The 12,944-nt window shown below is 49.5% G+C and overlaps 1 protein-coding gene across 8 annotated transcripts in view; it reads right to left on the bottom strand.

Annotated features, from left to right (window-relative positions):
* The window catches only part of CUX1 (cut like homeobox 1), a 363,660-nt gene that overhangs the window by 53,235 nt on the left and 297,481 nt on the right, over nt 1–12,944 (bottom strand). For 5 of the 8 annotated variants that reach the window (XM_041747106.1, XM_041747105.1, XM_041747107.1 and 2 more), the window contains 2 exons: nt 10,934–11,099; nt 10,325–10,381 (listed from right to left, as the gene is read on the bottom strand). The exons of the other annotated variants lie outside the window; for them this stretch is intronic. In XM_041747106.1, coding sequence (XP_041603040.1) covers nt 10,325–10,381; nt 10,934–11,099 — 223 coding nt within the window. The remainder of the gene's footprint in view (nt 1–10,324; nt 10,382–10,933; nt 11,100–12,944) is intronic. 8 annotated transcript variants of the gene reach the window in all.

A 12,944-nucleotide genomic window follows, 5' to 3' on the forward strand; every position in this document is an offset into this window, starting at 1 on the left:
CGTTATTTTACACATCCTCCTAATCTCTCCATACTGCTTTACTTAATTTGTGATGAAATTGTTGAGAAAGGGTACTTAATGTAGGCCAGTCAGTAAAAGTAATTTATCATCTTCCCGCTTCAGTGCGCACGTTATCAGCGAACTCATTTTCTGCATTCATCATGCAATCAGCCTATTATTTGCATATTAATCAGGCAGTGGACCATGAAAGAACTGTATCCCAGCCAAACGCAGCACTATCTCAGGAGAAACACTCCGTAATTATCATACATCAGTGTTATGATGTGGTAATTGATTATAACATCTTTCTGCTGCCCCTGGGGAGCCCCTCTGCTCACCCGGCTCCAGGCACTCTGGACAGATTGTTCCTTTCCTCCCCAAAACAGAGGAAGCACTGCTGTTCTGACTGCTATTTCAGGGGAGTATTGATCCTCTCCTTCCAATTTCAGGAGGTATTTAAACTACGTGGAACAAAACTGACTGTAAAACTTAGGACTGAGCAGGTGTAGCCAGGAAGAAGGCACATCCCTCTGGACTCCGTGTCCCGCCCCTCCCTTCCCCAGCTTTTGGCTTTGGAGGTGCTGCTCAACAGCTTCCAAGAAAGTTTCCTTATCAGACAAAATGCTGCAACTCTAGTCCCTCCTTGTTGCAAAGTTGGTACAAAGGCAGTTTGGCTGCTTTATTTAGGTGCCAAATGACAGACTAATTTTGGTCCTCTTGTAAAGGACAAATCCAACATCTGCCAATTCAGACTTGGGCTATATTTAGGGAATCTACTTCCAAAGGGAAGAACAAAACACAAAATCAAGATGAGGCCAGTGATGGAGTCTCCTGGCTCGCTTTCTTTCTGAGATGCCCTCCTCACTCCTTGTGAAGACCCTGAGCGTGGCCCAAGCACATGGGGCTGGGGCCAGGGGGTCGGGAGGGGGGCCGAGCTGGCTCTGGGCTATAGGCAGGGGGAGGGCTTGACAGCTAAAGGAGGGGGCTGTCCCAGCAAGGGAGAGAGCCCTGGGACACTGTGTGTATTTTCCCTGGATGTAGACGGGAAGGGTTTCAAAGCATCATGGACCCGTCTCCCAGGCCAGATGGATTACATATGTTCCATGGCAAAACTTCAGAGACTTGGGTCTGACTCTGCCACTGATCTGTTGCTGGGTTCTCTCCTCTTTTCCTGCCCAGCTCCTGGCTGAAATACAAGGGATGCATCCCAGGGTAATGGAGGTATCTGATTTTCTACGGTCTTTTATCTTGGATCTGGTCTTTTGTATTTGTTCAAATGTATAATTTGAACCCCGTTTTGTTCCTTGTTTTGAAATGTGGCCTTGACTTCTGAGCGTAGTTCCAGGACCAGCCATTCACCCATGGTGGTGAGACCAAGCCCGTAGGGGCAGGTGACAGCTCGCCTGGACCTACCTCCACACTCGGCAGCAGGGCCGCTGGTCTCAGGACCATGCATGCCTTTTCCATGTTCTTGACTGGGGCCAAATCACCTCTCATCTCTGTGCCTTGGTCTTCTTTGTTGGTAAGATGGGGAACATCGTGTCCATTTACTGATTAAGGATTTGTAGCGTTCCAGCTGTTCTTTCTTTACATCTCAGGTTGAATTCATAGGTGTTCAGGAAGGTTTCAAAGTTATCTAGCTAAGTTTGGGGGACCAGATGAAACAAGGACCCCTACTCTTCCACCATCTTGCCTCTGTCCCTGATTAAGGATTAAAGGTGTTGAGACACATAAATACGGGAGTTTCCTCATTTTATTCCTACTACCTTTTTAAAATTCCTTGAGGATCTTTAGGCATTTAAGCTTTCTTCAGCCTTCCCTAGAACCAAATCACTGAAAACCGAAGTCCTCATTTGCTCCTATGACCTACTTTTGCTTCTTGCACTGAATGCCCAGTGTACTGTAAATTCTGTTTTCCAAAGAGAGTCTAAAGGGGAGAGAAGGCAGACGTGTCCAGAGGCCCGTGACCAGGGCCTTCAAGGGCCTTCTCCAAAAGGGGAGTTGGGGTGTGCCGGCACAGAGGTCCAGGCAAACCAACCGAAAGAGCTTGAGTGGGATGGTATTGTTGCTCACCCATGCCGACAGTCACACCCATATCCAGACAAGATGGCCTGGTTCCATGTTAGTTTGCCCCAGATGGCATGAGCGATAACCTGCAGTCTTGTTCTGGAAGCTCAGAATCTGGGATCAACTTTGCAGAATTGTAGATGGACAGGCAACTTCCAAGATGGATGGCATCTTCAGAGAAGCTGAGAATCTGCAGAGCTGCATGCGGGGGTCATCCTTCAGTGGACCCCAGCTGACACCCAGCAACGTTTGCACTCGACAAGCTACCCCAAGGAGAGAGTAGCTGGGCTTCTTTTCTGTTTTAAAGCCAGAGGCCTGACACCTTGGGTGTGCACATGTACTATTCTGCAGCTCTCCATGCACACACGAAGCAGCATGTAATGAATGCTAGTGGTGGCAGCAGAAGTAAACATTCAAATAGCATTTCCTCTGTGCCAGCCTGTTTTGGAAGCTTTTGTGTACAAAATCATTTAAACCTCCCAACAGCCTAGGAGACGGGTACTGTCTTCTCTCCCTTTTATAGGAGAAACTGAGACACAGAGAGGTTGAGTCACTTGCCCAAGGCCACACAATCGCTCAGTGGGAGGGGCTGGATGAGACCTCTGCAGTCTGTCCAGCCTGCCTCGTCACTGCTGCTCACGTGCACTCAGGGCTGGTCACTGCAGGATAGTTTCTTATGTTTTGCTGTTAAAAGTAATTTACATCTCTCTCACTAGTGATTGGTTAAATAAAATACGGTATATATCCAGATATGGGGATTCCCTATGGATGTAAAAAGAGGAGGAGGAAGTTCTTTGTGTGCTGGCCTAGAAAGTATCTGCTATATTTTGCTAGTTGAGAAGAGCAAGGCACAGCACCTTGAGGCCTGCATGCTCCGTTCTGTGTGGAGCATCTAGACGTAGAGACTGTCTACAGGAAACTGGGAATAGGATCGTTCCTGGGGAGGGCAGTTTGGGGACTGGGGAATTCGGGAGGGTGGGTGACTGCTTTTTTAAAAAGGGCGTAAGCCCCTCAAAATCTTGCCTTTTATAATCATAGTGTACTTTATTTATTCAAGAAAATCCTACAAATCATAATTTTTAAAAGAGTCAAATAAATCTCCTATTCGGAGTTACTCTGATTCCCTCCCCCCCCCCCCTTTTTTTTGAGAGGCATGGTGGCAAATCCCACTGTAGGAAAAGAGAACTTTGGGGCGTGCTATACGCTGAAGCAGCCTTTCCTAGAAACTGTGAGGCCAACATTTCCTGCCTGAGAGCAAACGCTGAGCCAGCTGCGAGCTCAGTGCTGGCTGCCCAGGGAGGCCTGTGTGGGGCCTGCAGGTAGAGCGTGCTCCAGGGGAGGGCAGGTGGGCTGGGCCTCCACTCTCCCCTGCCCTCCTGTGTTAATGCTACAGTGGGGCTGCTTTAGTCCCCCACAACGAATCCCACAATGTTCCTAGTGGCTACGAGAACTGAAAAGCAGCATATGCAAATATTAGGGGGATGTAATCCCAACAAGTTACATTTTGAGAATATTAGTGACAGGGCACCCTCCTGTCCTGTGGTGTGGGGCTGGGAGGGAGCCCCACTCTGAGGCCCCTTGTGGGCTTGCTCTGCCCTAGCCTGCATCTCATCACTCTTGAAGGATTAGCTGTAGTACAACCAAACCCCTTTCCACCTGAGCTCAGCCGAGATAAGGTTGACAATTTTTGAAAGACTTTAATTAGAAGGAAACTCACAACTCCTAGACCATCTCGGCAGGCAGCGGGGAGACACATTGCTCTTGACAGACCAAGTTACGTCACTGCACCCAAAGTGAGCAAGGAACATTCTAGGCCCTGGTGAGAAGTTCCCTAAGCCCTGCCTTGGCCGAGGGTCCCAGGCCTGGCTGGTTCTGAGGCACGCACTTCTCAGGCTCATGGCCTCCTCCTCAGCCCACCCTCTGTTTGAAAAGGCCCTTCCCCACATGAGGTCGAAAGACCTTTGCGCTTTGGGCCAGCATAGCCTACGGACTAACGTCACATCCTGCCCTCTGTGCTTCTCTAGGAGGGTTTTCTGAGCCCCCTCCAAATCATCCTGTAGCCCTAGACAATTTCTCCTGCCTGGGCACAGTCAGATGCCATCTCAGTGTCCAGGCCATGCCCATGTTCTGCGTACCAGAGGCCACTTTGCCCACTGAGTCTTGAACCCTCACCTGTCCCCTCCACAGTCCTGTGGTGGAAGGTTTTTCCTGGTTAGACTCTGGCTCCCCGTGGTCCAGAGGTGCAGCCCTTAAGTGAGGGGCTTCTCCCCTCCATCCTGGGATCTCTTTGGATGGGATCGGTGAGAAGCCTGGGGGGCTGTGTTGCCCATCATGGGCCTCAGCCCACCTCCTCTTGAGAAAGAGCCATCAGTGGGGGAAGAAGTACTTTGGGATGAGATGCGGCAGGCCAGCATTCCAGGCCCAACACCGCCAGTGGGGCAGGTCACCAGGGTCACTCTGAAAGAGCAATGTACCACCCATCTGTCCATCTCTACTTTTCTTATACAACAGAGTAAAGGAAGCTACGTACAGGGAAGACAAAATTCTCCCAGAACCCACTTTGCTTCTGTCATTTTATTTTATTATTATTTAAAAAAATATTTTATTTTGAAGTCATCTCTACACCCAATGTGGGGCTTGAACCCACAACCCCAAGATCAAGAGTCAGATGCTCCATGGACTGAGCTAGCCAGGTACCCCCTATTGTCATTTAAAAAAAAAGCCCTCTGAATTAGGGGCTCCTCACCTTTTTCAAAGGTGCCATGCCCTTTCATGACTATGAACCTTGGGCCTTCAGAACCCTTCCTGCAATGTCCTCCTTTCTGATGCCTTTGCAGCCCAGCCCCTCCTTGGGGCTTCCTCAGTGTGGGGATGGGGACTGTACCCACACATACCCAATGACAGACAACCAGAAGGGAGGTTGTGTCTGAATCCAGAAACCTATCTTCTCTGACTTTAGAAGAGACAGTTATTCCTTCATTACGGCATTCCTGATACAACAAAAAACATCCTAATGCAGGTTTCAACCAAGAGAGAAAGATATGGGTGGAGCACTCAGTTCTTCTGGCCACCGTGATACCACCTCTTGACAATGAGTGGCTGCACAAGGCTGAGCTGCCCATCAAATGATGAGCAGCAGCCACCTGGCTCAGGGAGGGGGCACTTTCTAGTTTACATGTGGCCTTCCAGAATTCTCTTTTGTCTCTCTGCTGTCTGTGGCTATGTGTAAATCAGTTATATTTATACAAATCTTTTCAGGGGTTAGAATAACTCTTCTTGTAGAGAACCAACAGTTACTCTCGTTGATTTATTCTGATGAAAAGAGAAGAAAAAAAAATCAAATCAAATCTAGTCTAACGCACAGAATGATGATATTTAGTGCCATGGAATCTTTAAGGGGGGGCAAGTAGCCCCTCCTTTTCTCCATTAACACGCTAGCCAAATGCCTGCATGAGAATCCTATTGCCGAGATCAAAGCACTCAAACCCTGGACATTTTCCTGGTCATCTCATGGGCGCGAAGTGAGAATCATTATGCAGATTACCAAGGAATGTCAGCCTGTCCCTAACCAGGGGCTGCTGCCACGGGAATCCCCTGGGTGCCTGAACCTCCCGTATAGCACCCGGCCTGTGGCCATCGTGCCAGTGAGGGGGCACATGTGAGACCACCCATGTTTAAGACATGGCAGCAGCTGTCCCCTCAAGAGGCAGCTGATGCCCTGCTGAGAGCAGTGACACGGAGCCATGGAATCCTCCATGGGGGGAGATGACTCGGAATTCACAGTTCCTGACTGACACACTGGGAAAAAAGCTGGAGGTTTTACAGTTTGCAATAATCCATCTGAAGCCAGTGTGGAAGCTTATTAGCTACAGTAACGAAATGCTCTCATGTTAAAAAGTTACAAAGCGGAGCCCAGGAGCCCACCGGTTCTCTGTAATGTAATGACTAACATTGCATCCAGGAAAATCTGGAAAATCCTCCACCTGCCTCCTTTTTTTCTGCCCCTTTTAGATTGTCTCTTGTCTCCTTCCCTCCCTTGGGGCAAAAAGATTAATCACACCAAGGAACTGTGAATATGAAATGAGCTTCAGGGAAGGAAAATGGGGAAAAAAAAATCCAGTGGTTTACTAGATTGTATCTATCTACCGATCTATGTATCTCCCTCCCTCCCTAGCTATACATATGCACACAAGCAACCCCCTTCCTTGTACTTCAAGATTTTCTTCCCTTTAAAAAAGCCTGCTAGCTGATAAGCATGGATGGCAGGCCACACTCAGAGAAAACAAGCCTTACAAGGCCCCTCCCTTCTCCTCCTGTAAGTGCTTTTTCTTGGCTTCCCCAGAGCACTGCGATTGCTAAGCAGTGTGAGGTTGGCTGAAGCATGATACCTAGGATGGAAGATAGACAAAAGGAAGACGCAGAGAACCAACCCCCAAAGGCCTCTCTGCAATGCCATCTTCAAATACTTCTGTCATATTAGATCAAAGACGACCCTGGATGGAACTGACGACGCCCCTCCCCAAGACACTAGGAACTTTGAAAGAAGCCAACTCAAATGTTGTGTAGAGGACCAGGCTGCCTGGAAATACATGAACAAGTATGTGATCTTAAGTTCGGTCTTTAACGGCCCCCCCAAAGGTACTCATGTGATTGGCAGGGGACCCTCTACTCTGATGATTTTTCATCAAGACCCCAAAGCACAGGTCAAGCAAAAGCACAGGTCACTGGTGGAAAATGGCATCAACCTTCCCAAAGGCCCAAGGCCATCACCCCAATGCTCAGATCATCAAAGAACATTCAGGAATGGTTCTGTTCACCAGGAGGAACTGGTGATGTAATTCAAAGTTCAGTCTCTTGCTGTAAAACTCATCAGCAAGCTTGACATATAGATCATTAAGGAAAACGGAGACCCTGAGGGATGACGGCACTGGGCAGAAAGAGGCAGACAGGAATTCTTTAGTGAGGCAAACAGATTCCTGTGTCAGCAGTTTGCTGTTCTGATGAGTGAGGCCACTCTACTCCTGGTCACCTTATCACCATGGTAACTGAGGACGAGCCCTGCACTGGGCCCACGCGTCCTCTGCTCTGAGTCCATACCTCTCACTGAGGGGCTGTGGATAGAGGGCCAGTCTTCCAGAGTCCTGCCACAACTGGGAGGCTACCCTCCCAGCCAGGCCAGCTCAGCTACCTGGATGCTCAGCTGCTGAGCATTTCTCACCATATTCAGGAACCAACCAACCCAGCACTCAAATGATCGTCCTGCAGCCAGCTGGTTCTACTGGGCCGAGCCACCTCTGGCACAGGCCTCATGGAGCCACCACCAAGGACAGCATCTTTCTGAGTCTGGGGGCTTCTTGGAAAGATTCTGTGGTAGCCATGGTGAGAACAGAGAACCAGAATCCCGAGGAAGTCCTTGAACTGGATTCACTACTATGCCTTTGGGACAGCACTGCTGAAGCCTTCCTTAGAGACACTGTTTCTCTAATCCATTGAGGAAGATTCTGGAGTCCCCTATGGGCATCCATCCCAAAGATTTACCAATACGCATCATCATAAAATAATTCCATCTTTTGAATCTAAATTCCACATGCTGAAAAGTTCAGCTACTTTGATTTTTAGAAACATTCTTGAAAGGATAATATTGATAGTAAAGAAATTTCAAACAAGGAAAACTATGACCCACAGTCTTGCCACTATGATAATCATTCTTCTTTTGACAAGCACTTTCTAGTCTTTGCTGATCCAGAGAAACATTTTTGGTTAGCTACCATCATGATATTAAAAAACTTAGGGGTGCTAGGTGTCCCACACTTGTTTTTTGGCCTAAGTTAATGATTTTAGGGTCCTGGGATCAAGTCCTGAGTTGGGCTTTGCGCTCAGGGGGTAGTCTGCTGGAGATAGAGAGACAGAAACATAGGCAGAGGGAGAAGCAGGCTTCCTGTTGGGAGCCCAAGATGGGACTTGATCCCAGGATCCTGGATCATGACCTGAGCCAAAGATAGATGCTCAATCACTGAGACACGGGGGGCCCCAGATTCTCTCTTCTTTTGCCCCCTGCCCCCATCTGTGCATGCACTAAGATAAATGTCTTTAAAAAAAAAACCCTGTGTTTTCCTAGAATATATGAAAGATTTTTCCATTTCTCTCCACAATCACCATGACTATTGTTTCCACGGTTTCCCTGTATTGATAAGGGGCACGATGGGTAAATGGTCTGCAACCTGTCTCCCATCTTACAGAGGTGACACAGGGAGAGGCCTGCTTGCCACCCCTTCACAGAAACCACTGGAAAGTTCTTCAGTGCTCACTTTTATCCAGGCTCCCTGCCCCTGCCAATTTGTAGACTCTCCAAGCATTCTATGCATCAATTTGTTTTATAAAGTAATTTGAGGGATCCCTGGGTGGCACAGCGGTTTAGCGCCGGCCTTTGGCCCAGGGCGCGATCCTGGAGACCCGGGATCGAATCCCATGTCGGGCTCCCGGTGCATGGAGCCTGCTTTTCCCTCTGCCTATGTCTCTGCCTCTATCTCTCTCTCTCTCTCTGTGTGACTATCATAAATAAATAAAATAAAAAAAAAAAAAAGTAATTTGATATCTCACAAATACTATTTACTTCCCTCTGAGGAGCCTGGCGTGGTTTTCCTATGTTGGAAATGTGACTGTGGAAGTTCCGGTATGGTAGCAACTACCTGCCATAGAGCAAAGAGCAAAAGGCCATTCTTTTCAAGGATTTGTTCACACATGGCCAAGATTTTGGCATCAAATTTAACTGACCTGAGACTGCAGGAGATCTCATGTTTTATTTAGGAACAAGTGATTTTGATCTAAAAAATGTCTGTCACATTCTACCAAGTTTAGTCCTAAGTCTGGTGGGGCAGCAACTACTCTTGGGGGACTATGGGGAGGCCAACTTTCTGCTGCAGCAAGAAGAGGCAAGGCTAATTTTTCATGCAAATGTCTGCAAAACTCTGGCACAAACAAGGTCATGCATTATTTACCCTAATGCATCTGGAATATGGGCCAGGGCCGGGTAAGTTCTCTGGGACTTGTTAACCAAACTGACCAAGCTGGAAATGAAGTGAGAAGGAAGTACCAGTGATCCTTCTTTGGGTGGACAAACCACTTCATTTAGATGTCCAGCCAAGGAGACCAATGACTCGGGTAAGATATAGCCTTCCGCCTCCCATTCTGGTCAAGAGCAAACTGGGAACATCCGAAACACAAGCTTGGCCAGGAGCTTTGCTGCAAGCGCCCCGCTCCGGCTGCATCTGTGCGTGGGTTTGGCATCTCGCAGTGGTAGCGGCCGCTGCCGCCCAGCTGTTCCCGCGCTACACATGTTTTCCCTCGTAAAACTTGCAGCAGGCTGGCGAGCTTCACGCTCCTCACTTAGCTTTGTTTGTGTTTTCAATGAATCAATGGGATATGGAGGCTAATCAACATGTTTAGAAAAATAAAGGAAAAACGAGGAGCAGCACAAGATGCTGGCTGTTCCTGGAAGCTGGGCGAGCAAAGCTCTGTACCAGTGGGATCGCGGGGAGGACACTCAAGGAGGTCTGGGAGCATGGTGCTTCCGTAAGGGGTCCACAGAGCCGAAATGCCACCTCAGAGATCTGGGGCTTCAGATGCCAACAAGCAGCAGCCAAGCGTCTTGGCTGGCTGGCACTCCAGAGCCCCGCTACCTGCCTCCAGGCTGGATTCCCATGCTCAGCCTCACTCTTCGGGGCAACACTGGCTCTTATCCAGCCACACCCTACACTGCTCCCAGGGGCCCCCTGCCATCTCCTTTAGGTGATCCCATCTGCCATTTCCTTCTTCCCCATCCTTCTTGCTTGAAAGTGACCCCAAGGTCTTCCAGACAGACTCAACTTCTCCCTACCATGACCCTGCTGGGAGGATATCATGTGCCCAATCCTGCCCCCTCCTATTCAAATGGAGGCCCCCCTCCCCCCAGGTGCAGACTCTGTCTCTGACTCGGACCCTGGCTCCCAGTCCTGGGCACTTAAGAAGCCACAGACCAATGAGACAATTTGGTGGCAAGCAGGAAAACACCAGAAGAAACCCTCCCTTGGCTGTTGACTTTCCTTGTCTCCATTAGAAACTAGGATCATGAGAATCTAACATGCCAACAAAATATAATGTTTTTAGCTCCCTAGATCCAGAGTCAGGGATCAGAGTCTCCCCACTATGGACCAGAGAACAGGAAAACATACAGGGGAGGGAAATATCTCACACAAAACAAGAGACATTAAGTAGTTACCTGAGCTCACACAGCCCTGCTGCAGGGGGTCCTGTAGTGATGTCACAGAATGGAGAACTAAATAAGATAAGAGATTACAATTAAATGGGGAAACAAAGCCCAGGCATTTAAAACTTCCTAATGCCCTCAGCTCAGCAGAGTGGGGACAGTGACAGGCCCCGAAGGTAGGGGCCCTTACCTTATGGGGTGTGTGTGTGGGGGAAGGTCAGAACTCAGGGTTGACGCAAATAGGCACGGTTCTCCTGGGAAGCTGGGACCCCTGGGTGGGAGCAGGTGGAAACTGGAGCCCATTATATCTTCCACCTCTATGTCTTTGGCTGATTTCCTTTCCTGATTCTCTGATTTAGCTACTTGACTTTTACCTATATTTATGTATAAACAGCATTTTCTTAATTAGTAACTCATTTTCTGCTGCTTATAAAATTAGCTAGGCACAATCTTCTCTCTCCTAAAAACTAAAGGCAGTCCCATGGCAACAGGTAGTGGAAGAAGGGGGCAGTTCTTGGCCTCTAGGCACTGGGCAACAGTTGAGGGCACAGCTGGTGGCCTCCCCCCATAGATCCCCTGCACTTACTTCCCTGTAGGAGCCCAGGGCAGGGCTGCTCTTACCTGGCCCTTGCTGCTGACCCTGGACAGGCAGGACACCCTGGCCCAGCTCACCGTTGAGCCAGAGCTGCATCCGGATGAAGGGTTCACGGCCTTTCTGGGTCAGCTTGCTCCAAGGCTTTGGCCGGGATAGCATGTCGCTGACGCTGCCCTGGGACAGGCCCAGTACCTGCAGTAGCAACCAAAGACATGGCATCAGTGCCTGGGATTTAGTGTGAGGCCACAGAATGCTTTAGTGATGCACACGCAGAGCCATGGAGAGGCCAAGATGGATGATACCCAGTGAGCACTGCAGGGGCTGAGCACAGAACCCCCCCTGCCTGGTGGACGGCGCCAGCCTGGGGCAGGGACAGAAACTTTTCAAGGTCACTGGTGTGCTGATGCCCTGGCAGGGGGAGCCATAGTTACAGTCATAGCTTTCTGCTCCCAGGGAGAGGGGATGGGATCTCTCCCAGGGCCACGATCCTGCCAAGGTCCCAGGGTTGTTGTCCCGACAACCTGAGAAGCAAGCGTCAAAACCACCTTGCTCTGCCTGGTGGTGCCACGAAAGGCCGAGGTGCTGGGGCCAAGGACCCCTTTAGCAACCAAGGCGGTGGATGCTGGCAGGATGCTAGAGGCCAGTTTTCTTTGTGGTGCTGGGCCAGCCCGGCATTTAGAAAGGTTTGCTCTCTCTGACCACATCCTGCTCTGCAGTGGGGGCCCAGAGGTGAGCGGGTGGTGATGGGGGTGCCAGCCTGGGAGTAAGTCTCACTGCAGACGACCGACAAGTTGCACGTACATGCCCGAGTTTTCTTAACGCTCACATATGGCCATACATATGTATGGGCACAAACACCCCCCCATAGGACACAGATGCAGCCCAGAGATATTTAGGGGCTGCATTCGATCACTCTTTTGAAAAGTTCTCAAGTTCCAGAATAAACTGCACTCACGGGCCAAACAAGTTCAACGCTATTAAGTCTCTGCTAAATTTAAGGCATGAGCACAAATGTCTATTTAAATGTTCTCAAATGATATTTTTACAACACTGAACTAGAAATTTCAAGGGACTTTACATTCTCATCCTTGCTTCTTTCTACCCCATCACCTTTTGCAAAATCAGGACAAAGAGATCACAATCAGATATTGTAAGGATCCACGACACGGTATGTGGCAAACACCGAATGGAAGGCAGGGCAGTGTGGGGCTGGGGGGTGGGGGTGGGCGGGAGGGGGCAGAGAGACCCCATGTGGGGCCCCTCGGAGGCCACTGCTGACCCTGCCACATCCCCTCAGGGAGGCTGCCTTTTAGGGGAGTGGAGTGCTTTTCATTATACTCTGTAATTACTTAATCTGAAGCGATGCTGGGGTATTATGTTTATCTTTTATTTTATAGCCCTGGTAAATCCCCATTACCCAGAATCTGTTACCGGGAAGTGCCATCTAGAACATAAAGGGTCTGGGGGCTCTCTCACCAACCACTGTACTTTCATAAGCCAGGGAGGAGAGATGTAGAAGTAGGGGCTTTCAGGGCCAGTTGTGGGCATGGCCTGTGCAGTTCTGCCCGGGGTCACCCTAGCTATGGGTTCTGGGCAGGTCGCTTCACCAATCTGGCTGCAGAGGGCCCAGGCATCTCCTGAATTATGAGGAAGGTACGATTACGTCTATCATGTGACATGAGCTTTCCTCAGCATGTGCCTTTTGCTTCTCTGCACGCTGGTGGTCTCTCTATGGGATCAGATCTTTTCTGGGAGGAAAAAAAAAGCCCACAGATGGGTGTCTGGGCCACACTTGGTCAAGAGCTGGGATCTGACCTCAGTCACTGGCTGGCCGGGTGCATGTAGTTAACTTCCCTGAGCCTAACTTTCCTTATCTGTCAAATATGACTTTAGTGCCCCTTCACAGTGTCACCGGGAGTCAAAAGGAGCATGGTAGGTGATGGGGCCTAGCCCAGGGTCTCGCCTCAGAGGAATGCAGGAAATGGAACATTCACCAGCCAGCCTCTGGGCAAGTTTGGGGATGGTCGAACTTTCTGC

This window comes from Vulpes lagopus, chromosome 3 (genome assembly GCF_018345385.1).
Source record: "Vulpes lagopus strain Blue_001 chromosome 3, ASM1834538v1, whole genome shotgun sequence".
Lineage (NCBI taxonomy): Eukaryota > Metazoa > Chordata > Mammalia > Carnivora > Canidae > Vulpes > Vulpes lagopus.